General features: G+C 32.1%; 2 protein-coding genes across 2 annotated transcripts; one reads left to right on the plus strand and one right to left on the minus strand.

Moving 5' to 3' along the window:
* Positions 1-1560: 1560 nt before the first annotated feature.
* LOC133174874 (zinc finger CCHC domain-containing protein 7-like) lies at positions 1561-6856 on the minus strand. The gene is made up of 8 exons (XM_061309981.1): positions 6175-6856; positions 5921-6072; positions 4717-4890; positions 4476-4511; positions 4044-4133; positions 3766-3874; positions 3508-3561; positions 1561-2427 (listed from the first exon to the last, which is right to left on the minus strand). Exons 1-8 carry the CDS (start codon positions 6839-6841, stop codon positions 1916-1918), a joined length of 1794 nt encoding a protein of 597 aa, XP_061165965.1. The 5' UTR covers positions 6842-6856; the 3' UTR covers positions 1561-1915.
* A 1502-nt stretch (positions 6857-8358) lies between these two features.
* On the plus strand, positions 8359-25034 carry LOC133174856 (intraflagellar transport protein 70A-like). The gene is made up of 16 exons (XM_061309961.1): positions 8359-8481; positions 8578-8643; positions 11836-12045; positions 13163-13219; positions 13383-13451; positions 14201-14372; positions 14630-14758; positions 15901-16103; positions 16338-16403; positions 16624-16743; positions 18086-18162; positions 22606-22816; positions 23143-23214; positions 23887-23990; positions 24190-24398; positions 24798-25034. Exons 1-16 carry the CDS (start codon positions 8428-8430, stop codon positions 24920-24922), a joined length of 1944 nt encoding a protein of 647 aa, XP_061165945.1. The 5' UTR covers positions 8359-8427; the 3' UTR covers positions 24923-25034.

Genomic DNA, 25034 nt, shown 5'->3' on the forward strand with positions numbered 1-25034 from the left:
AATAACTTTTGCATATCATTGAATACAAAATGGAAGTATTTCATATTAAAGTTTATAGATTTCATGGCCGTAGCAACCGGGGGGGGGGGGGGAGGGGCACGAGAGAGGCGCACTCCCCCCCCCCCCCCCCCAATAACCAAAAATTTTGCCGATGAATAGAATACTATAGAAAATTAATTCGTATTTTAAAATACAATATTAGAAATGAATAATTAATATTCTCCATTTGTAAGTTCATTATTTTTCATCAGTTTAAATAAGTAACAACTTGATAACATAATGATATATATTTAATATTCCATTTGGTTTCCATTTGGGTTCGTTTGATTTCCATTTGGGTCCATTTGTGTTTCCATTTGTGTCCATTTGGGTCAATTTGGGTTCCATTTGGGTCCATTTGGGTAAATCGACGTGCCGTAAGGCATCCACTGATGACATGATATTAATATGATGAAAAGGTGTATATCAGAACACGTTGGAAGTACATGCACATGCAGATTTATAAATTATTAAAAAAAAATCAAATTATATATTAGATACATGTACTCTTGCAAAATTATTGTCAGTTGAATTATCTGATTATACTCATTGTCAAGCAATCAATCAACAATGGGAAAAATGGTTTCCATAATCATACATTTCCAAAATAATGACCAGCAATATGCTACAAAAAAAAAAGAAAATAAATTTTTAGATGCTAAATTAAGTTTCCACTTCCCATAAATGAAAAACCTTCACTAGCTGTTAAACCAGCCAATAAATGTGGCAAAAATTTAACACCGACTTTTTTTTCATCAGCTGATGAATACAATTTGAAAAAAAAAACATTCAGCAAGTAAAGTAACATCAGAACTCAGATGTTTAATGTCTGAGGAATTTTTTCAGGTTCAAATACTTATTAGCTATGGATGATCAGCTGCATTGAAACACTGCATCAAGTGTGTGTCTTGTGTTTTACTGTGTAACCTGCAAAAATATATATTACGATGACTTGAGTTACTAAAAATAACTTAGGGAAAATCCAAAAATGTGTTTATAATAGCAGGTCTTTAAAACTCACAAAATCTAAAAATGAATTCGTTTCTCTCTTTTTTTTTTTCATTCCAAAGAAAATAATATAACAAATGTAGCCCTTTTGATTAAGTCAATCCATATATACATGTACATCTTCACAGAAAAGCATATCGACTTACCAGTCAATATTTTTTTCTGTGAAGTTAAGATGTGTATATCTATGGATTGTAGACTTCATAGAAAAGCATATCAACTTTACACTTCATGTTCAGTTGATGTGCTTTTCTGTGAAGTTGATATATCTATGGAATGACTTCATAAAAGGGCTATACATGTATTTGTATAATAACTGCTTCATGAATACTAGTATTTGATTTTTAACCGAGATTTGCAGTTTTAAATATACCACCCAAAACCAATAAAATCTCAAAATTCATTGCTACAGTAAAACTGTCCCCAGAATTACTTGCTATAGAAACATGTCACAAACAGGAAGTTTACAATCCCCAAATGAAGAACAAAAATTAAATATATCATATACTTCTTTACTTCTTAAAAATAGCAAGGTAACAATTAAAAAAAGATAAACATACTTTTGTAAAGATTTCTTCACAATGACCAGATTATTTTTTGTGACAGAAATGTTGGTAATGGTCCTATCTAACGATATTAAAGAAGAGTTACATGTGTCCTGCATGAAGATCATTTATAAAGATCTATTTCTCTGAATGACAAACATTACAACTAAAACAGTAACCATACACTCTAACTTTTTGTTTCATATAATAAATAAAATAATAAAGTTCATTTATTTGCATCAACTCTTACGATTCTGTGTGATTTTTTTAAACATTCAAATTGTTAATCTGAATAATTTATAAAACAAAACAAAAAAAAGCATCTACTGTTTAATGACATTCAATTTTGTTTTGAAGCCATTGGAAGCATTAATAGGAATGCCATTGAAACCTGAGGAATTCTTTCTATTTCTGGGCCGATTATTCCTAACATCACTTTTAGTTGAACCTTTTATGGAATTTTTCATCCTCTGCCAATTTGAATTACAATTCTCAGGTCCCTCTTTCCCTTTCAATCTCTTTTTATCATCATTCTTTTTTTGCTTTTCTGTGTTAATCCTATCATAAATTCTTTTTAATTTTTTACTTTTCTTGTCTTTGGATTTTTTAGGATTAAATGTTTGAGTCTCGATATTTTCCTTCACACTCCTCTTGTCATCCATTAGTTTTAAGCATTCTCCTCCCTCTGACCCACGTGTTTGTTTCTTCAGTTTAACAGACTTTTTCTTTTTTCCTTTATGCTCTAATCTCTCCGTTTCCAACCTTTCATAAATTCTTTTTAGCTTTTTACTTTTCTTCTTCTTTCCTTCTTCAAAAGAATCGTCTTCTTTTAAAACTGCAAAACACATTTTCTACATTATGTAAAACACATATATACATGTACAAGTACTTGATATAGATAGAAAAGGATTTAGGCTTACACTGATGGCTTGAAGTCTTTAAGGTAGAACCTATGTTGGAAAAGTCTTTGTCACAGGATTTTTAAACTTTTCAAAATGAGTAATTAGCACTAGGTTATTAATCAATTAAGAATACATCGCACATTTCCTTTTAATTAAATGTAGTGTGCTGTTGCAATTTAGAATGGTAATTTTACACTGTAACAATAACTTTCAGCCATTTTTAGGGGTACATGGTCATAAGGAGAATATAGAAAATCACATAAATACTTCTTCAAACACCTTTGTTTATAGACTTTATTAACTGAACAATAGTTAGAAATATTTTTTTCAAAATTAAATTCATTTTTCTTCAATTGGCATAAAAGATTAAATCCACATTTCAACAAATATAGACAAATGCGCTCAATATTTTTCAAAGGACATTTTAGTCAATGTACAACCTTAAGTTTATAATAATTTACCAAAAGTCTTTGTTACACTGTTTTCAATCTTTAATATACTGAAGAGCATACCCAAATGATTACGAAAAGTGTTTAAAATATATACCTTTCCCCACAAACTAATGAGAGATATGTTAATTTCATCAATACTACTCATGTTGACCTTTTTGCACTTACACAGGATTTAATGTTTTGGTGTTACGATTTACATTGTGAATATTTTATCAAAAAATATATATTTTATTTAAGAAATTATTTTACTGAAATAATATTTTATTCACGAACCATTAAAAATTTATGTATATAATTGACAATTATGAAAATGGAAACACATTATTTCATAATAGATATTACAAACATTGAACACAATCTTTAATAGATCTATGACTCAGATGTCATATCATCAAGATATTTTACTAAAATAGTCAAATGAAGATTTCTTAGCGACTTTGCATTCCTTCAAACTAGTTGCATGTCATTCACATACACAGTTGTGTATTTTCATTAGCTGAGAAGTCTTGCATTTGTTCACTTAACAATGATGTCGTACGGGTTCTACATTAAAAACTATACCTGATTTTTCCATTTTGGTTCTCTTTGCCTTTTTCTCAGATGACTCCTCATTACCTGTAAAAAGAACAAATATAATCACAAGTAGAGTCTAAAATATATTTATGGGCTTTCCTCTGTCAGGATGCATTGTTTTACAAATGAACTTAGCTTTTTAAAAAAAATGAACAAAACTGTATTGCGAGTCCTACAATACTTGTATGTGCTGTATGATTACATTTTTCAGTAGTAATTTATGTGTTAAGGAGGGATTCCATTAACCTTTATTAGCTTTTCTCTTTGTGGATTTTCTTTTAGTTGAGAAGTCATATCTTTGTACAAAGGGATAGCTGCACACTGAGTACCTATCCATCCTCTGTTCCTCACAATCCTACAACAAAATCTTTTTGTATTAACATAGTTTTCTCTTTCCAAGGAACACTTAGTCTTATGTTAACTAGATTCATGCAGTTGATATACATATTATAATTTCTCAAAATAACTGCTCAAAATAGAATTCATGTTTTTTTTGTCCATCATTACTTTAATCAAAATCTTACATATCCAAAATGGCCTTCTTCAGCACAATTGTAGCAGTATTTCCTGGGATTTTTCTTATTTCGACCTTTCTGTGGACTGTCAATATTTGTCTGCAATAAATATGCAAATGTTTAAACTTGAAAATTTGAATATAGAAAATGACCTTGCCTTTGTGATAAAAAATCATGAAAAAATTGTCTTTATTCAATAGCTGTTGAAGAAAGTAATTACAGAGGAGGGCTGGTTTTCATTAGTATAAAAAGATATGCATCAGCTACAATGTATTGATGTCCAAGAAAATTTACCAGTCAGTAAAAGAAAACAAAGGACTTACATTGTGAAGATGTCTGAATTTAAAGTACTTAAAAATTATACCACTATAAAAGTTACCAATGATTTCACAAAATAATGAATTTCATCAATAAAATAAATCATTTTTCAGATCTACTTACAGTTAAATGATACTGTCGCCATTGATCTGGACAGGTCTGAAAAAGGCAAATAAAAAAATGTAAGTATTCTCTAAAAAAAAACAAAAATAATAAATATGAAAAAAAATTCTAGAAAACAGAAAGCAATTAAGGGCATTGCTATCTTTCTTACATTATTTTTTTTTTCATGTTTTAATGTTAAAATACAAAAATCTAGTTTACATATTTTAATTCTCAGTGGTGTCCATGTATACACTCTTACCCTCTGGCTGTGGCCATTTCTGCCACACCGGAAGCATGGATTCCCCTTTGGGACGGTTCGTTCCTGGCAGTCTCTGGCCAGGTGACCTGGGCAGTAACATCTATAGCATGCCCTTTGTTCACAGTGTTTGTGGAAATGTCCAATAAAACCACACAGTATACAGATCTCCAACTTCTGCAAGAGATAGAACTTCATTCAAATCATCACATAAATCAGAGAAGCCATATCTCTGACTCATCTGTCAAAGAAAATTGTAGACGTTGTGTCAATAGTCAATATACCACAATTCTTGCTGTTACTATTTTCCAGCTTGATACTAATGAGTTACCTAGTATAGCAACCATGTTTCAATGAATGTGTACATTTATGTGTTACTATTATACCTCTATTAAGAATACTCAAATTTGATTGGCTAGTTAGAAGGCTTTTAACCTCAATAATGACTACAAAAAGTACCATTTACAGCAATAATGACCTAGAAATCATTGCACGTGGGGTATAATGACCCGGTAATGACCGCTAAAAATGACCTGTTAATCTAAATTCCATTCAAATTTAAAATTTAATGCATACAGTAATGACTGTTCGTTACAAAAAATGCCGTTATAAAAATATGTATAGTCTTTTTATGATATGGTATACGATTGTCCTTTAGATGCGTCATAAAATTTATTGTTTTCATTGAAACTTTCGTTACAATGTCAAATTCAACGAATAAAAACTTGGCTCTTTTGTACAGTAAAAGTCTGCACCAGATTGTCATTGTACTCGGAAATGGTATTTGTGAATTTATAAAAATGCAGGTCACTGATAAAAAATTGGCGGTGCAAAAACTTACAAGACTTGCAGGCGAAAAGTAAACAACTTAACAAGCGAATCCCGATCCTGATGAAACACTGATAATAACAGTTTGTAGGTCTAATACACAATTGGTTATTTTAGTAATTAAGCCTACAAAAATTTTCTTAACTTATATCGGTATAATAAAACAACTGATTACCCCTTATGAGTTCAACATGGTTAAATAAGGACCCTCGACCTGGCCCACTCACTGACCTGACCTGACCTCGGCCGCTACGCGGGCCAGGTCTCGGGTCCTTATTTCACCATGTTGACCTCATAAGGGGTAATTAATTGTATATTATATCTGTTACTATGGAAATACATGTAACACAATCAGATAACTTAATAAAAACCTCCTTACACTTGGTTTAAGACATGAATTTGCCATATGTCCATGCTCTTTACAATTGTGGCACTTGTCAAACTTATTTCCATAGTAACGGCTCTTTGCATGTTGTGGCACAGTACCATATTTATCAGCATCAATTATGAACCAACTTTTCCGATGGTGCTCTGAAAAGTATATTATAAAAAAAAAACCAAGCTACACTCTATTAGCAATTTTTCTACTTCTTACATAATTTTTTTGTTTAAGAATATATAAGAACTCTATACCAAAGTCATATGCAGAGGAAAGTTTGGGTTGGTGCTCTTCATCAACATTAACATGGAGTCCTTCCATGTCTGAGAGCTCCTCATCTAACAGCATATCATCACTGTACAAGGAATCATTACACATATCATCATCATAATCTTCTTCACTGTCTGACAGCAGTATAACATTGGTCTTCCTGTCTAAGTCAATCTCTTGCTCGCTGTCCGAGTCAATCTCAATCACAGATTCCTTACCACTAGAGAGTTTACTCCGTTTGTCTTTATACAATACCTCTGTCACTTTAGAATTTTCTTCTTTGTTACAATCATCTGAATCTGTTTCAATAACCACTGAAGTCTCTGTTGAATTCACACTCATAAAACTCTCCATTCCTATAGCGCTATCTTGCGATTTACACAAAAAATAAGATTCTTTGTCCTTAATATGTGATAATGATACCATGGATAAACTTTCACTTGGTTTATAAGTACAAGTACTGTTTGTGCTTTTGACATCAATATCATAATGTGCACTGATGTGTGCTGAGCTGTTGGAATCCCCAGTTTGACTGTTTTTACTGACATTATAGTTTTCAACATAAGAATTGTAATGAATTTGGGAATACAATGCATTTTCGATCTCTTCCAAATCAGATGATTCACTCTCCTCCTCTTCAGACTCCATCATTTCTATTGTTTGCTTATTCTCTATTAATAAAGGAAAAACTGTGCCCAATAAAATTACACCAGATCAGGTCGAGTACAATCAGTACATTTAGCTACGTAGCTAAAATTACCTACCGTAGCTTTATTTATCTACCTCAGGTAGCTTTATTTAGCTATTTCAAGGCAATTTTTCACAATTTTGCTTTTTACTTTAATAAGACAAAAAATCGCAAGTAAATGTCTACTAATATTTATTCTAGGTATTATTTAAAAAGCAATTTAAAGCAGAGATAGTTTTAACATTGCTGCGTTTGAACACTTTTAAGGAAAAGATGTATTTCCATTGTTTAAGCAACTGTACACCACCTTGTGTGCGATGAGGCATGGATACTGTATGTGTACTTAAAAAAGCGGGCTTCATATTTTAGTGGCTTTGGCGTGGACAACGATGTGCTAATTCACGAATACTGTTAAAAATCATTGATGAATACAATATATGACGAGGACGTGTGTAGCGCTAATTCATGATTACGCCAATCACTCAATACCCAGTGGTTGCACTAAATTTTGAATACGCCAATTTATGTACACATACAGTAAGTATGATTACTTCACATTGTGCTCATGTTAACCAAAACTGTTTTCTTTGTTATATCACTCAAGAAGTAACTGTTAGGTCACAAATTAACTGTTGTATATAGCCCCAAAACTTCAGAACTTAGATTGCAATTGCGCAGAAAAAGACACATCTCCAAAAGTGATTTTTTCATGAATTGTTTTCAGATGAGTTCAAAGTTGAAAAATATCACTGCATCAAAGTGCAATTTTCTGCACTTTCTCGGAAAAATGCTAATTTAAGAAATAAGCTTGATTTATTAGCTAAATAAAGCTAATTCAGGTAGGTAAATAAAGCTATGTAGGTAATTCAAGCTACGTAGCTAAATCTAGTGATTGTACCAGACCTCCAGATGAGAAAATGATAGGCTACACATTTACTTTAAAATAATGACAGTACCTCCAGTGTTTAATTTGATAGTGCAATATTTTGATATCTTTAAAATACATAAATATGATACAGGCAATAGTACAACAGGGACTTATAAGCAGATAAGTATATTATAAACGAACCTATTGAAAAACATACAAGTACTCTAAAAAAAAAAAAAACAAGCCTTGAAAATTCAACAAGAAGAATAAAATTTAGAAAATTGTTCAAATAGAGAAATTTAAATTATGTGATACATTTCTAACCTACATGAACAAATTAAAAACACTGATGACATAACTCACCATACCCTGTCGAGAACAAAAAAAAAACCCTATCGCAATGTGCTCGTCAAGGTGAAAAATTTTCTTGAAATCTCTTATTTAAATTGTATTGTATTTAAACGTAGTGGAGATCTCACCACTTTTCGAATTCATCGGGATTTTACGGCTCATCCGTATGGTAAGAATAGAGAACTTTGACGCCGAATGTCTAATCAAGCAAACGTTTGCTACAACAGAAGATAAATGAACATCGTCAAAATCCTTTTAGATAGAGACGAAATTCCTTGACATTTCGTTGCTAGCAACTGCTAGATGTTCATCTGATTTTTGACGATTAAAATGACGCATTTACAACTAAAAGAGGGAGAATATACATCGACAATATATTCTTTGGTAAGTAATCTAGTAACTTTTCCTTCTTTTAAATCTATGATTTCCCCGACAAGTATTTTTTTTTTCATTTTTTTTTTCACTCTGTTCAACATTTAGATAAAAGACCAGCGATATAATGATGCAGTTCAACTTCTTAGTAGTCAAGTCCAGGGACACACAAAGGTAAGAAATAATTAATATGACACTCAAGCTCAATAAAATGGTGCAAATGATGTCGCTGGGGGTTAAGCGTAAAAAAATAATGAAATGTCAAAGAAAATACTTTTTGAATGAATGCATGAATATGTAACCTTTAAGGCAAAAATACAAAAATGAAGTGAACAAATCATATTGAGATATTTTATTTGGCATATAGTGATTTTTTGAAACGTACGTTACTGTCGCCAACATCGAATAATTACACTTAAATGGCTATTTTTTGTACAAATAACAGTTGAATCTTAAATTAGATAGCATATATCTTCAAAACATTTATTTGTAAAATGCTTTTAATAAATTATTGAGCATAATCACAAATATATTACCAAACTTTGATCTGATATCCCCATGTCGCCAGAAACAAAATAAAAACGGACCGTGACATTAAATATAGTATGAGTATTAGGTATTGTATGCCTGTAAGATTGGAATACGTTTTATTTTGAAGGAAACTTCTTGAAAATTAAAAAAAAATGTTACAAAGCCTTGTATATGTTACCAATACTTTGAAATTACATTCTATCTTCCTATTTTACATGCGTATGGATAGGCATGAAACATTCGTTGTATTAGTTTAATAGATGAAATAGAATGATATCATAGTTAAACATGTGATACTTTTTCTTCTATCCAACAACTGTATTCCATGCTCCAAACATGATTTAACAATGTCTTATTGTTAGCTTACTATTTAAGAGAAAATGATTAAATGAAACAACCGTTACCGAAACATTCGTTACCAAACCTCTTAAAAAAGAATGATTTATGAGTTCAAACATCTTCTGCACATATACGTAGTCAAATATTTTGCGCCAGTATTCAAATTTTGACATCCGGAGTACGGTACTGCCTTTTTTATGATTTTTTTCTAAAGTCTAGACAGTGTTGGTGAGTTTGTTTTCTAGAATGCAATAACAATGAATCAAATGTAATGAATTAGAATGTAACTGTTAATATTTATATAACGACCGACAACAACTACGCAACCAGTATCAATCTACACCTGAATGTCCTCTGTTAGTCTTGAAAGGTGTTGAAACGTTCGTTACCGAAGGTAACGAATGTTACAAAATTTTTAACAAATCATATATCAAAATAGCAACAATATTTACAGAATTTCTTTCATGACTAATTGTTCGAATGTAAACTTTATTGATTGATTTGTATCATTTTAAGCTTAAGTTGCATAAATTTTAATATAAACTGATTCTAGAGACGCATTATTGAACACACACGTTAATTCTGAAGAAAAACATTAATTGAAATTATTTTGAAAGACATTTTTAGATTGAATCATATGATATTGATTAAACAAAGGCTTGAGTTTCTATTCTGAATCGACATCAGGGTTTTTTTGTTTCTCTCTTATAATTTTGATACTGTTAAACTCGCATTTTATGTTAAGTAACGTACGTTTCAGCATTTTATTTTAGTTGAACTATGGCTTTGACCCAAGCAGAAACACGAAGGAAGTTTCCATTGATGGTTATATGATTTCAAGCTAAAAGTCGTCAGAAAAATTGTTATTTACATTATTTTAGGTTCTGTTAAGACGTCTATACAGACAATTTTACATATATCTCTTATCCGTTTGTACATATAGTACAGTTCAAGGAAAATATAACACGATGATATAGATGATGCAGTTCAAATTATGATTTCTTTTGACATTTTCAATACCATGGCACAAGTAGAGCAGAAATTACATCTCATGAATTGGTCCATTTTGTTGGAATTAATCCTAAAAACAGTAAATATTACTTCTTATGAAACATTCGTTACATACGGACGTTGTTGCATTTGAAAGTGTAAATAAGAAAAAGATCACAATTCATGAACAACATTTTATTTAACATTTCTATAAATGGATCCTCTATTCATTCAGAACCCCCATTTGCGCTGGGCAGTTTTGATTTTTCTTGAGGCATATTTGAAATATAAAATTTTAGAGATATGTCAAATTCATTTGAAGAAAAAAAATATAATACGACAATTTGACTGCATTAATTCATAAAATACATTATGACAGTTGACCCTTTTTGTCTTATCACGAAAGTAAGTAGACTGATTTGCTTTTGACATTGAGGATTTATTACAATCTATATTATTTCATCCTAAAATCTTAAAGGAAAACTATAATATGATACGTAACGCTTGTTTCTCAGCAAATAATGATCAACAATACACCTTTATTTCAAATTGACGTAATTTCTTAACCAATGAACTTAACTTGAAAAATCTTTGGGAATACAAACTTGATATGTTGATCTATCCGAAAATGTTATTAGCAGATGAATAATCAAAAGTCGATTTTTAGAGAAAAAATATCTTGAATTGCACCAATTTATTGACTTTGGGTGATGAGATAATGGCGATAAGGCCTTACATGTTTTCATATTGAAATTGATATACTTCTTCAATTTAAAAATCTTTCACTAGAAGCAGTGATTGGGAAGGCAATGAAGGTCAATGGGACTATGGTGCAACTGTCAAAATTTTTAATGGGCCATTTTGAAAATGAATGGGCCATCTATATATTTTGAAGGGCCATTTAAGAAATTACAAAATGACAAAGAAATACATATTTTATTAACTAAATCTAATTTTTTTTACATATGCAGTGCAGCACGTTTAAAGGAACCTGCATACAATATGTTATACCCATATATTTTTTGATAAATAGCGTCTGCTCAAAAATTTGGATTGAGCATTGTAAATGAGTGAGGTAATGTACCCTCGTAGTCCTATTATTAGTACTTTATATAACATGAAGCAGTTTTTGACAAGTTTTGACCAGTAAGATTTGCCTTATTACAATGACTGCATTTAAAATGAAATTAAAATAAGAAAGTTGTACGCAAAATAATATTTCTTACAAACATCACTAAAAATTAAATGTGTATGTTGGCACTGCCAATGATTGATTTAATGTGCCATTTTTCACTTCAGTGTGACTATGGTGCATGTTGCAAGCCCTTCTCAATCACTGAAGGAGACATTTATCGTGAAGCAGAGTGAAAAACTTTTAACACCTGATAATCTTTATAATAATGACAGTAAAAAACCTTAATATTTATTACAAGATGCCTCACCTTTTATGGAGAAATTAACCAAGTAAATATTGCACTAATATGGTATCTGATTCTTTGATTTTAGTCCAGAGCTGCCTTGTCACTTCTTGGTTACTGCTACTTTCAAATGCAAGATTTTGTCAATGCTGCTGACTGCTATGAAGGACTGAGTATGATGCATCCAGAAATCGAGGATTACAAACTGTACTATGCTCAAGCCTTGTACAAAGCCTGTCTGTATACAGAGGCTATGAAAGTAGCCTGTCAGATTGATAATCCTCAGTACCAAAGTCAGGTAAGATAAATAAGGTTAAGAAATAAGGTCTGGTAAGGTAAATAATGCTTAGAACCAATGTCTAGTAACATAAATAATGCTTAGAACCAATGTCTGGAACGACCAGTAAACTAAATACCAAAGTCATTTAGTAAGATTGATATCCAATGTACCACAATATGGTATAAAGATTGTACATTCACAAAAATAATCTATTAAAGGTATGGTAAGTATAAGTTATTTCATATTCCACATTACCAAAGTTATAAATGATTGACAATCCACTTAATCAAAATATGGTGGTGATTTTTCTTCCTCTTGTGATATTTTTGCACTAAACATAGCCTGGAATATAAAACATGTTTTTATTTCTTAAAATCAAGTAACTTACTTTTACTCTCATTTTTTGACTGTAAGTTTTGTTACATGGCTCGATTTGATATTTTGGAATAATTTTGAAGTTTCTTAGTAAAATTAAAAAGAGAGATCCTGTAAGTATAGAATCAAAGTTTTATAGTATTGTAAGTTGGAAGAAAACCTGTTTTTAATAATTATGGTTGTTATGTTTTATTCACTTTGTTATATGTTTATCCATCATTGGTTTCTTAAACTTTCATTCTAATAGATTAATTATTACACATTATGATAATTGTAAGACAAAGTGAAATCATAAAAAATAGCATGCTGCTACTTCATGGTGTAGATCTTTATACCAAAGTAAATGTTAGAGTCTTTGAAGTATAAAAATACATCTGAGGAATTTGTGATCACAGCAATCAAGTTGATTTCTATATATTACAATAAATACTTGTCAGTCTTCATCAGAAGTATTTCTATTAGTCAGTTAGTAAAGGCTGTGCATGCATTGAAAATAAAAACATGCAAAAATCACATAATATAGTTCATATAGATGACCTTGTATTTAACCGTCCTATATACATGTATTTACAAATATCTTTTTAATTGCATTATTAATCATGTTAAGTCTATTTGAGTTCCTAATGTGCTCTTACAAAATAATTTTTTTTCAGCATGACATTAGCTGGAATTTTATTTGGGAAATTGTATTTATACAAAGTGACTTGATAAAAAATTTAATTGATGATGAAATTTTAAAAGATTTTACTTAATTCTCTAGATAACCAAATTACAAGCTGCCATCAAATTTGGAGAGGAGGATTTACCAGGAGCTAAGGTTGGTAATTTTTGCTTGACTTAATCAGAGCCAATTGATTTTCAAAAGATCAGCAGCAAAAGACTATCCCTTATCTTATATCAATATATAATGTTATAGTATTGTATGCTTCCTGTGAAATACGTCTTTGATTTTATAACAAAGTTGATTCGTTCGTTGACAGAGTTTAGTAGAACAGTGTCCATCAGATGATCCTGATACAGAGATCAACCTTGGCTGCCTTCTATATAAGGTAATCCCTGCAAAGGAAAAACATACTTTTGATCTGTGCATTTTTCCCCCTATCTTATCCTCTGGGAAAAAAAAATTGGGGAAAGTCAGTGCTTGCAAGAATAACCTAGTTCATTTATGTATTTTTTTTAATGATGTAGTAGCATTTAGATGTATATTGGTTGGACACAAGTTCTCAAATCTAGAACTCCCTTGTTTTCTGTTGCATAAGAATTAAGAACCCTCTATACATTGCAAACTTGAGAGTTCTGATTCTGAGCTATTTTTGTGCATGCAGAAAAAGTAATCTTGCTCTAGATCTAAAATAAAATGAATTGAAATCTTCAGTTTACATGTATTACTCACTTTGTAATTCAATTCAAGCATTCATAACATTTTAATAGGCCAAGAGAAATTAATCAAACTCTTTATTTGCATCTATTTTCCCTATTTGAGTAAACAACAGTCTTTGAACATTTTTCCTGGGGATAAATGCTATGTACCCTATGCTGCAAATGAAATAAATCTGACTGCTCAGTATTTCTATCTTTATACAATATAATTTTCTTAATGTTCAAAAATTTTTGCTTTAGTGTACAAAGGTCCTTGAAGTCCTATTTTTATTAATAATTATATAAAAAAGACTCTGGAATGAGATAAGGAATATTACATCCTTTGCTCTTAAAAAGATAAATACCAGAAGTGATTTTTTTTTCCAGTTTCAATAATTTTGCATTTTTAAGATAATAGGATGATATTTTGTATGATTAGGATAAGATGTATGAGGAAGCTTGTCAGAAGTTTACCACAGCCATGCAGATTCTAGGATACCAGCCCCAGCTGTCCTACAATATTGCTCTGTGTCACTACCAGATGAAGCAGTATGCCCCCGCCCTGAAGCACATTGCTGACATCATAGAGAGAGGCATTAGAGAACACCCTGGTTAGCGACTCCATATTTGCTTAATGATGATACACTCTTCTATTACATACCTTTGATTGATAAAAAGTGGAATTGTTCTGAGGAATTTTCTAAGTTTGATACAATGTTATTCCATCTTTTTATAGGGAAACATTTCTAAGTAGGGAACAAATTAAAACATCTGTACTTCATGTCTCTCTCTATGCATTTGTGTGTGTTTAAGTAACAAGATAAATATCTAGAGACCAGGGCTTGCTAGACTTTGAATGATTTTGTAGAGCTGAGTGTGGGAATGACCACTGAGGGGATAGATGTCCGGAGTGTGGGTAACACCCTGACCCTGCATGAGACAGCTCTGGTGGAGGCATTCAATCTCAAGGCGGCCATCGAATACCAACTCAAAAACTGTAAGTTTTTTTTTTAGAATTAACTTCTTTATATTATATTTACTGGTATCTGATACAAACTTTGGCCTATTTCAACAGAAAATGATTTTTTGGTCTCAAGCTTTTCCTACCATTTAATCTTGATGTACTATTGAGTTTATAACAATAGTGTGCTATTACATTTTGTGTCTTGCTTATATAGATGGGTCAAGGGTGTAGTTTTAAAATTCAGTTATAAACGTACATAACACAGATTAATAGAATATTTATATTATTTAAATTTTGGTGTTTGCATGTAGTTAATGACCTAGTAATCTGGATTACAGATTATGGTTCCACTGATTGTAAGTTGAGTAACAGACCTTAGTTCAGTGAAGTCTTTGGCTGTTCTAATACTTCAAGCAATCAGCTGTTTTAGATGTGTACATTCAGATTATACATTGCTAGAGACATCACTTAATATTAATGACTACTTATGGGATGAATTGCTCTTGATTTGGAGTCCCTTTTAAATTTTTTTGCTTGATGGTGAATATTTAAATTTTGTATTTTTGACTTGATAAAAATCTCTATGAGAAGTTTTTAAGAAGAATATTTGGCAAAATATTGTGTGAAGTGGAGCTGATCTACCTGTTGCGTACTTGACACCTACAATCTGTCGTGTGAGGAGGGCATTGTGGGACTTAAGAGTTGCTTGTATTTTGATATTTACTTCCCATATTGTCTCTGACAGAATATCAATTATCCAAACATCTTCATACAACATTGTATACAAGTCTTTATCTTCATTTTATTGTAAGATTGCAAGCAATAAAAATTATTTTTTATAATCATACTACTATTTTAGCTAGACTAAAGTAGTAATTAAAAAAATCAGCAAAAGTATGTTTGTGTTTTAAGTCTTAGAATGTAGTTTTAATAAAACTGTAACCTCTGTCATTTACCACAGTAACCAAAATAAATCTAATTTCTTTGATACATTTATTGCATATAAAATATTAGCCTGAAAATATGAAATTACTTTAATTGAATTGAATATCCAAAAGTTTTAAGCTGGAAGAATAATAAATATCTGTGACTGTATTTGTTGGAGTTTCAAGTATTATAGCATCGTTAATTTCTTTCTTATATGTCACTGAGTCAGGTTTATGTTTTGTTTTCAGTTGATGCTGCCTGCGAGGCTCTGACAGACATGCCCCCCAGGGCTGAGGAGGAACTGGATGCTGTCACCCTCCATAACCAGGCTCTGATGAATATGGAACAGCACCCCACCCAGGGATTTGAGAAACTGCAGTTCCTTCTCCAGCAGAATCCGTTCCCCCCGGAGACATTTGGCAACCTGTTGCTACTCTATGTTAAATACGAGGTAAGCAAGTTTTAAATCATAATGTGTGATGAAATCTATTATGGAACTGACACATCAAGTTGTTTTGGAAAGTTTTGCATAACAGAAGTATTCTGTACATGCTATGTCATTGAATAAGAACTAGACAAAAAAGAATTCCAGATAAATGTTAAATGGATACAATTTTTTTTAATTTGATATAAATATTAAAGATTTTTAAACATTTCTGCATTTTCCTTCCATTTATGTTTTCAGTATTTTGACTTGGCTGCAGATGTACTTGCTGAAAATTCTCACCTGACGTTTAAATTTCTGACTCCAGTAAGTAAGCACAAACATAGGCTTATTTTTTAATACTTGTAAATAAGATCTGATGTTAAAAATTTATTTAACATAGTCAGTTTTACAAGCTGACAGGAATGTTTATTGGTGCCATAGCAGTAAATAAGTCTGATACTTTGCTTTAATCTGTTTTTCATCCCTTGTGTTCCAGTACCTGTATGACTTTGCTTTAATCTGTTTTTCATACCTTTCCATGCAGTACCTGTATGACTTTCTGGAGGCTGTGATTACCAGTCAAACCTCTAAAGAAGAGGCCTACAGGAAACTGGAAGAGATGGCCAAGAATCAGACCGAGACACTCAGTAAACTCACTAAACAGGTACTCATACTCAATCTCATCTCACAGTCTACACTCAGAAAGTATATATAGAATTTTTATCTCTGTAAATTGATCTACTGGTTTGATATCAAAATTTAATTTTTACATATAAGGTATTTTTCACTCTTAATTAAAAGGAAATAAAGAGCACCAAGTTTTCTTAATGCAAAGGCCAGGGATTTATCATGTTTGTTTGGAAAGTGTTTTTCAAAAAATAAAGTTATGTGTACACACTTATGAGCAGGGTGTTTTACGACCGTCCACTGTTCATTCAATCACTTGTTTTCTTTTGATAATATGTGATGCGTGAAACACCTATGTCTTGGCGTCATGTGATTTCAATCACAGCTGCAGCATGATCAAATCCCTCCTTGCGTCTTTTGAATCTAAGCAAATCAAAAGTGAAAGTGCTATATAAGGAATTAAAAGTACTTTTGAGTAGCCCTAAGTATTGACAGAGAGGACTATTTTGATAGGTTCAGTCAAATTTAGGACAACTCTGGGAGGTAAAGCCATACTGCCGTGAAGCACAACAACTGCATTCATTATTTCTCTGTAGGAATGTGTGAAAAAAATGATTTGCTAGCAAAAGATTTGAAAATATAGATAATATTTTCTAATATATGGCAGGAGTAAGACAAGCTTTAATCTCAAGATGTAATGACAAGTGATTGAAATCTGTGATGAGTTACCATTTTTAAGGCACAAAATGAATTTGCAGTGAAAGTGTCTACATAAATTAATGAACTTACACAAGCACACTCTAAGCTAATAACAGAAGCTTTGTGATCTATACCATGATTGTAAGATTGAATTCAAATATTTCAACAACAAAAAAAGTAAATATCAAAAAGGATTGTTGAACAATAGAAATTTCCTGGAGTTTACATTTCACAACATTGTCACCTGAATCATTGACTGTTGAAGCACACATGGTCACAATTGAGTCACAGAAGTATGACGAATTAACACAAGATTTTTTTTACTTGATATATTGTGCAACTCGGAGGTTTCTCAGATTAATATTGGTTTTCATATGAGGATTTTGTTTAATCACATAAATAACACATAAATAGGTAAACAAGATACAGATTTAGCTGTTACTATAGGTATAAAGTTTTTAAAAATCAGTTTTAATTGTTTGATAATTAAACCATAATAACTGAAGAAATGTAACTTTGTTTTGAGTTGAGTTTTGAAGGCAAATTATCCTTTTTTTTTTTTTTTAAATCAAGAAAACAGGTACATTGCATTCATTCCAAGATTTTTTTAATACTGATTATCTTGCTATGTTGTAATTAACAAATGTTTGATTGTGAAGTGAGTGGTTATTCACATTTAGGTCCAGGAGGCTCGACAAAACCATGATGATGAGGCTGTCAAGAGAGCAGTCAACGAATATGACGAGGCTCTGGAAAGGTTAGTGTCTTATTTTCTGTAGGTACTTAGGGTGATATATTTAATGAGGATGTGGAGAATGAAAGTATGCTTGTAGATGTTTTGTAATGAAATACACATTTAAAATGAAATCATAATAAGCTCTGGAAGAAAATGTCCTGATATTAGAAAAAGATAACTTAAAAGTTTCATGTTTGCAGACTGGCAATTTGGGGAGGGAAGTGTTGACTAAATTGAATTTTAGGTCTAACAACTGTTCACTGTCCCATGCAATTTTCCATTTATGTACATTTCTGATCTTCATGTATTGTCATTATTTCTGAAGTGTATGGTTATAAGGACTTTTATATGATTTAATTGAATCTACCAAAGTAACCAATGTTACAAAAAAAAAAAAAAAGAAATAACTAAAAATATCAATAATTAAATGAAATTTAAGTCCAAGACATAGGATGTAAAGCTACTGAAAAACAATGCTAAATGTTTAGTTTACCAAGAATTTATATAAAATCATTTGATGACAGACATTTACTTATTATGTATAAACATCAAAGATAGTAAAAAGGGCATTGTCTTCACACAAAGTATTTTTAACTCATTTGAGCTGGAAGCCCAAGTGAGCTCTTTTGATCACCCATTGTCTGACATCCATCTGCCCATTTGTCTGTCTATCCATCTACATGTATCTGATAACTTTCAAATTTTCAACTTCTTCTTGAGAACCACTGGGCCAATTTTTTTTTTTGAAAGCCCTTGAGTAAAGGGAATTCTAAATTGTTCAAATGAAGGACCAAGTCTCCTTTCAAGGGGAGATAAATTAAGAAAAGGCAAAAATAGTGTGGGGTCACTTTAAAAGAATTTCTACCTTGAAAGTAGAACCCTTGCTCATCATAGAAGAACCCTTGCTCATCATAACCATGCACTTAATTTGTCTGCTGAATACCCAGGAGCAGAAAAGACTATTAAAGAATTTATGCATTTTCACTATATTATCTATTATAGAGCCCCATCCTAACACCAGAACCTCTGGCCCAGGCACCATGAATTTCACACTTTTGGAAAAAGAACCCTTGCTCATCATTACCATTCACTTAATTTATCTGCTAAATACGCAAGGACAGAGAAGAATTTTTTTCAAGGAAATAATGTATCTTTACTTTATAAACAATAGAGCCCCGTCTTAACACCAAAACACCCTAACCAGGGGCTATGAAGTTCACAAATTTGGAAGAATTATCTTTGCTCGTCATAACCATGCACTTAGTTTGTTTGCTAAATACCCAGACACAGAGATGAATATTTTCAATGAAATAATGCATTTTTACTATGCAATCAATAGAGCCCAACCCTTACACCAGAAACCCTGACCCAGGGGCTTTGAATTTCACAATTTTGGAAGAGAAACCTTTGCTAATCATAACCATGCACTTAGTCTATCTGCTAGATATCCTGTACAAAGGGAGGGAAGAAGCTTTTTAAAGAATTTTTGCATTTTCACTATAAGATCAATAGAGCTCCACCCTAACTCCAGAAATTCTGATCCTGGGGCCATGAATTTCATGACTTTGGAAGAGAACTAATGCTTATCACTATCATGCCAACAGTTTAACTGAGTAAAGAAGAAGATTTTAAAGATAGCATAAATTTTGATGGTTTTAGCCCCACCCTTCAGGCCCCTGGGGGGTAGGGGCCATGAATTTTTACAATTGTTACTCCCCTTCACCCATAGATGCTATATGTCAAAATTGGTTGAAATTATTTCAGTGGTTCTGTTCAAGAGAAAGAAGCTGAAAATGTTCAAAAGTTTATGACTGACAAATGACACACATTGCAGGATAATGGACTAAAACAGATAGCAATTAGGTCCCCTGAGTAACTCAGGTAACCAAAAAATTTCAAAAATCTTCTGAAGAACTAAATAGAACCCATTAATTTGCAAACATTTTGAAGCTGTGTGGGTTCATTTTTTTCCCAAATAATGGACCCACAGTTTGAGTTTGCTAAAATCGAGGTCAAATACTAGTATTAGGTCATGCATGTATACAGGATAAGAATTTCCTTTTCCATAACTACAAGTCAGTGTTAGTCATATTGATATTGAAGCACTCCCATGTTTTGTGGATTCAGAGATCCCTTAGAATTAGGATGGGCCATTATATGGGGTCACAATTTTTCATGGAAATATTAAGCAGAAAAATCTTTAAAAAAGCAAGGCTAAAGTTACTCAGGAGACCATTGTGGCCCATGGGCCTCTTGTTTGTAAAAGTGCACCTTAAGCATTTTAAGAAGATCGTATGCACGGGAAGAGGTTGCATGTCTTATTTTCCTCTGTCTATCGTGAGTCCAAAGGAGAATTGATGACTGAACTCTAATTGTTTGTACCTAACATAAAGTGGAAAAATCCAATTATGCTGGAAAAAATAAGATGGCATTGTACTTTAATTTGTTATGGGCAGCAAATTTATAGATAAGAAGCCAATCCTGAATTGTTGTGTTCCTCCCACTACAAGTGACGGAGATCCAGGGGTGATAATTTCCGTGGAGTGACGTGTCTCTGTTTATCTGTCCCCATGTCCTAATCCTGTGATGAAAGTTTCCCGTCAGCTGACGTGTGTTTATCCGTCCCCTCTTTTGTGGCTAATCACGCTGATACTAAGAGCCTTCTGCTCACTGGTTTGTGTTATCAATAATCCAGCAACTGTGACAGCAGAAAGATGCATGTAGAATTAGTATTGATTTACTTAACTACATTGGACCCTGTCCAATTCCTTATTCCAGTGTGTTCAAGAGAACACGATTTCAGCTCAAATATTTCCATTTTTTAATAGAAATATACAAGTCATCTGGGAAATTAACTGTATGTAGCATTGAAGCAATAAATCATGGAAAGTATTTTATTATATACATTACCTACTTTATGAAATATAAATGAAAAACTTAACAAACTATTATACTCAAAATTGGATGGGGAATGAGTTTTTACGATCTCAATTTGGCAGAGGGAAAAAATCCCATTTCGTTTTGAGCATCTATAATAGATCTTTACATTTTATCATACCGTTGAATGTCCTGAAGTCCGAGCAAGTCCTCTTAACATTGTAGAAGGGGAATGCTATCCTTTGTTGCCTTGATTTGCCCCCCCCCCCCCCCCCCCAATTCCTAGCAAGTAATTTTTCTCTCTCGAAAAAAAAGTCTTTTGTAGCTATGTTACAAGAATCTTTCTTTGATGTAACATAATTTATATGTATAGTAAAGCTAACTGCTTTTTTTCTTTTTACCCTTTTGTAATCGGTAGAATTTTGCTTATGATGCTGAATGTGAAAGATGAATGCTACTCAAAATTTTAATCGCAACAAAAACCAACGGCTTAAGAGCAAGATATTCTTTGACTTCCTATAGTTAAACGAAGTTAAAACAGATCCCGTATTAACTGTTACTCAGACCTGTAGCTATTAACTTCATATTGATGAAGCAGGTTGACACGTTAAGTGAAAACGGACGCCGATATGACGCCTTCATTAAGAATATCATGCAAAGACCTTTTCAATATTCTCAAGGTTATGGCATATCTTGTAAACGAAGTAATTAGGGAAAACTCCAGTCATGAAACAAGTTAATATGAAAATGATCAAGATTGATCCACGCCATCCTTTATGACTTTATATTGATTTTAGTAAAGAAAGACTGTTATACAGATTTTTGAGAGTTCAAAGCAATTCAAAAACCATAACGAGTAGCAGGTTTTGAAAATACATATAATATCATTAAAGAAAAAAGTCTTATTTAATTATTTGAACTTTTTAATCCTCATAATTCTCGTAAACTCAGTATGGCATCTCTGTATTTTATCATATTGTATGTCTGACAACTTGGCTCACGAAGTGATATCATCGTATTTTTAACCAAATTAAGAAACCATGGTAGGCATATAAAGATTGCAAATTATGAGCAAACTTATTGTCAGAAGTTTATTTATTTTTTTCGGTTACAAAAATACGGTTTGGATACCAATCATCTGTAAGTTTTCAAACGCATTTGACATCAAAAACTCCACGAGTAATGGTCTTGGCATAGGCAAGACTGATAGTCATGGTCTTGACATAGGAAAGATTAATGCTTAGTGATGGTCTTGAAATCCATCTTGTCATAAACAATTTTGTATCGGAGTTCACAGAAGTACAGTGATTACATGTATCACAGTATTATGGTCTTGCACAATTTTTGAGAACAATGTTTAAAAAAAAAAGAATAAAAAAAATAAAATTTGCGGAAAAAAAATCCAAAAACAAAATCCAAAAAAAATCCACCAAACCTTTGTAGTTTTAATTTAAAGATTTTCTGCTGTCTTGGGTTTTAACAATCATGTATTATGACCCCCCCCCCCCCGTCAACAAATCTATATGGAGGTATGTGTATTCCGTCTGGAGGGATTTTTTTTGTTTATTCATCAATTCCATTATCCAGGTACATACCAGTTTTGATGCAACAGGCCAAAATATACTGGGACATGGAAAATTACCCTCACTTGGAGAAAATATTCCGGAAGTCTGTGGAATTCTGTAATGAGCACGATGTCTGGAAGTTGAATGTGGCGCATGTGTTGTTCATGCAGGAGAATAAATACAAAGAAGCGGCGGGATTTTATGAACCCATCGTCAAAAAGAATTATGATAATGTAAGTTACGTCAAAATGCACCATGTTATAAACAAATTCCAAAAAATGCCTTCTAAACTATGAAAACGCCGGGTTTGGTGAAATAAGACGAAAATCTAGTTTTCCATTTTGAAGTCAGATTAATGGAATAGGGATATGGTTAATCATGCTATTTTAAATTTGGCACCTAAATGAAGCAATATATTGAGTCAATATTTTAAATTTAAAACGGGGTTCTTTGATATTATACCGATTTTTTTATGCTTATTGAACAATAAATTATTTTTTAATTGTCATCACTAGTTTTGATGATATTTTGACATATAATGTGCCTTGTTTACTTTCAGATATTGAGCGTTAGTGCTATCGTCCTAGCCAATCTCTGTGTGTCCTACATCATGACCAGCCAGAATGAGGAGGTCTGTAAACATGTAGACCAAATTTCTATTTAATATGTAGTCATACATATAATTATAGTGCATAAACTCGCTGCCAATCTCAGTTAAAAAAAATGAACATATACATGTAGATTTGTTGTAGATATATTCATGTACATCCCTGTTTTACAAAAGGAACGTGTAAGCATTGAACTTCTGGCTTGATTTTTACTAGGTCCTCTTTCTGCTCCTTTTTTTTTTTAAAAGGAGAGTGATTTATATTTAGAAATAACGTTATTCTATTAAGACTTGCATTTGCTTTGGTTTAAATATGAGTCAGGACAAGAACTTTTTTGTACCATCAACATCTTTCACATTATCGTGACGACAAAAAAGAAATTCTCTTTATTTCTGTGTAATCAGTTCCGCTTTATTCTGGTCTGAAAATCATCAGTACAAGTGTGGATATGTCTATCACCGCCGAAGGTACTGAAAAATAAATGTCAAATAGGCGGACTGCAATAAACGATCACCCTAAAACTCACATGCATGCAGAGAGTATGAAATGTTCCTTTTTAATTTGAATACAAGATGGCATTTGCTGTTTATTTGAACGGAGTGTGGGTTTTCTTTTCCGCATGAAGCAATTTATTTTCCAATGTTAGATTTCATGGTTATTTTTAAGAATGTGTTACAGCAATGTTTAATGTTTAGGCTGAAGAACTGATGAGGAAGATTGAGAAAGAGGAGGAGCAATTGTCGTATGACGATTCTGAAAAGAAAATCTACCATCTCTGTATTGTCAACTTAGTGATAGGGTACGTATGTGCTCCATAGACATCTCAGAGTATTCAAACATTTAAATACCTGTGAGAATTTGATATATGGTCGCTAGTTTCAATGAGAGGCACTAGCTTGCTAATTCACCAAGACATCGAAGTAAATTTAATATTAGTACAAATACAAGTAGTCGATCTGAATTAACAAGGTTTAAATCGGCTTCATTTCATTCTACAGGACTTTGTATTGCGCAAAGGGTAATTATGAGTTTGGAATTTCCCGCGTGATCAAGTCTTTGGAGCCGTACAATAAGAAGCTAGGAACGGACACGTGGTATTACGCCAAACGCTGTTTCCTATCTCTGATAGAGAATATGGCTAAACACATGATCATGATGAAAGACCAGGTCGTACAGGAGTGCATCCAGTTTCTGGAGTGTTGTGAAAGTAAGTTAGAATTCATAAGAACGGAGTTAATTTCACCTTAGTAAAAAAATTACCATTAACATGAAACGGCCTGCTTTCTCTGAAACAAGAGATTGGAAGACCTTGTATCATGTTTGACATTTTTTTTTTACTTCCGCAATTACATGTATATGCAATTCCCATTAGACCTTTTGTTTTATTCGTCAGTAAGGTAACAAAGATTAGATTTCCCTAAAAAAGAGATAACACATCGCATCATGCCATGAATCTTTATACAAATATAAAATATACTTAACATGTCCACTCCTCTTTTCTGTTGTTCCGCCTTTTTTTGGACTCTTTTTTTCCGTCTTTGATCTACAATTTGTAGACTTATTTATATAAAGCCCTGGACTATTGTATTTTATTTTTATTATTTAGTGTATGGAAAGGACGTAAAAGCGTTAATCGAACAGCCATTGGAAGCCGAGCCAATGCATCCTGGGAAGAATACCGTGACGTACGAAGCCCGACTACTGAAAAGTTTATTGCTTCAGCTGATCTGAATCAATCTTGTGTTTTATTTGTTGGAGTTTAAATCTCTGGAGAACAATAATATATTTATTTATATTCCTCTGACGTATAAACGATTCAATAAATGTTTTGTTATTTAACCAA

This window comes from Saccostrea echinata, unplaced genomic scaffold (genome assembly GCF_033153115.1).
Source record: "Saccostrea echinata isolate AGI-Se365-2 ecotype Australia unplaced genomic scaffold, CSIRO_AGI_Sech_v1 ptg000060l, whole genome shotgun sequence".
NCBI classification, from domain to species: Eukaryota; Metazoa; Mollusca; class Bivalvia; order Ostreida; family Ostreidae; genus Saccostrea; species Saccostrea echinata.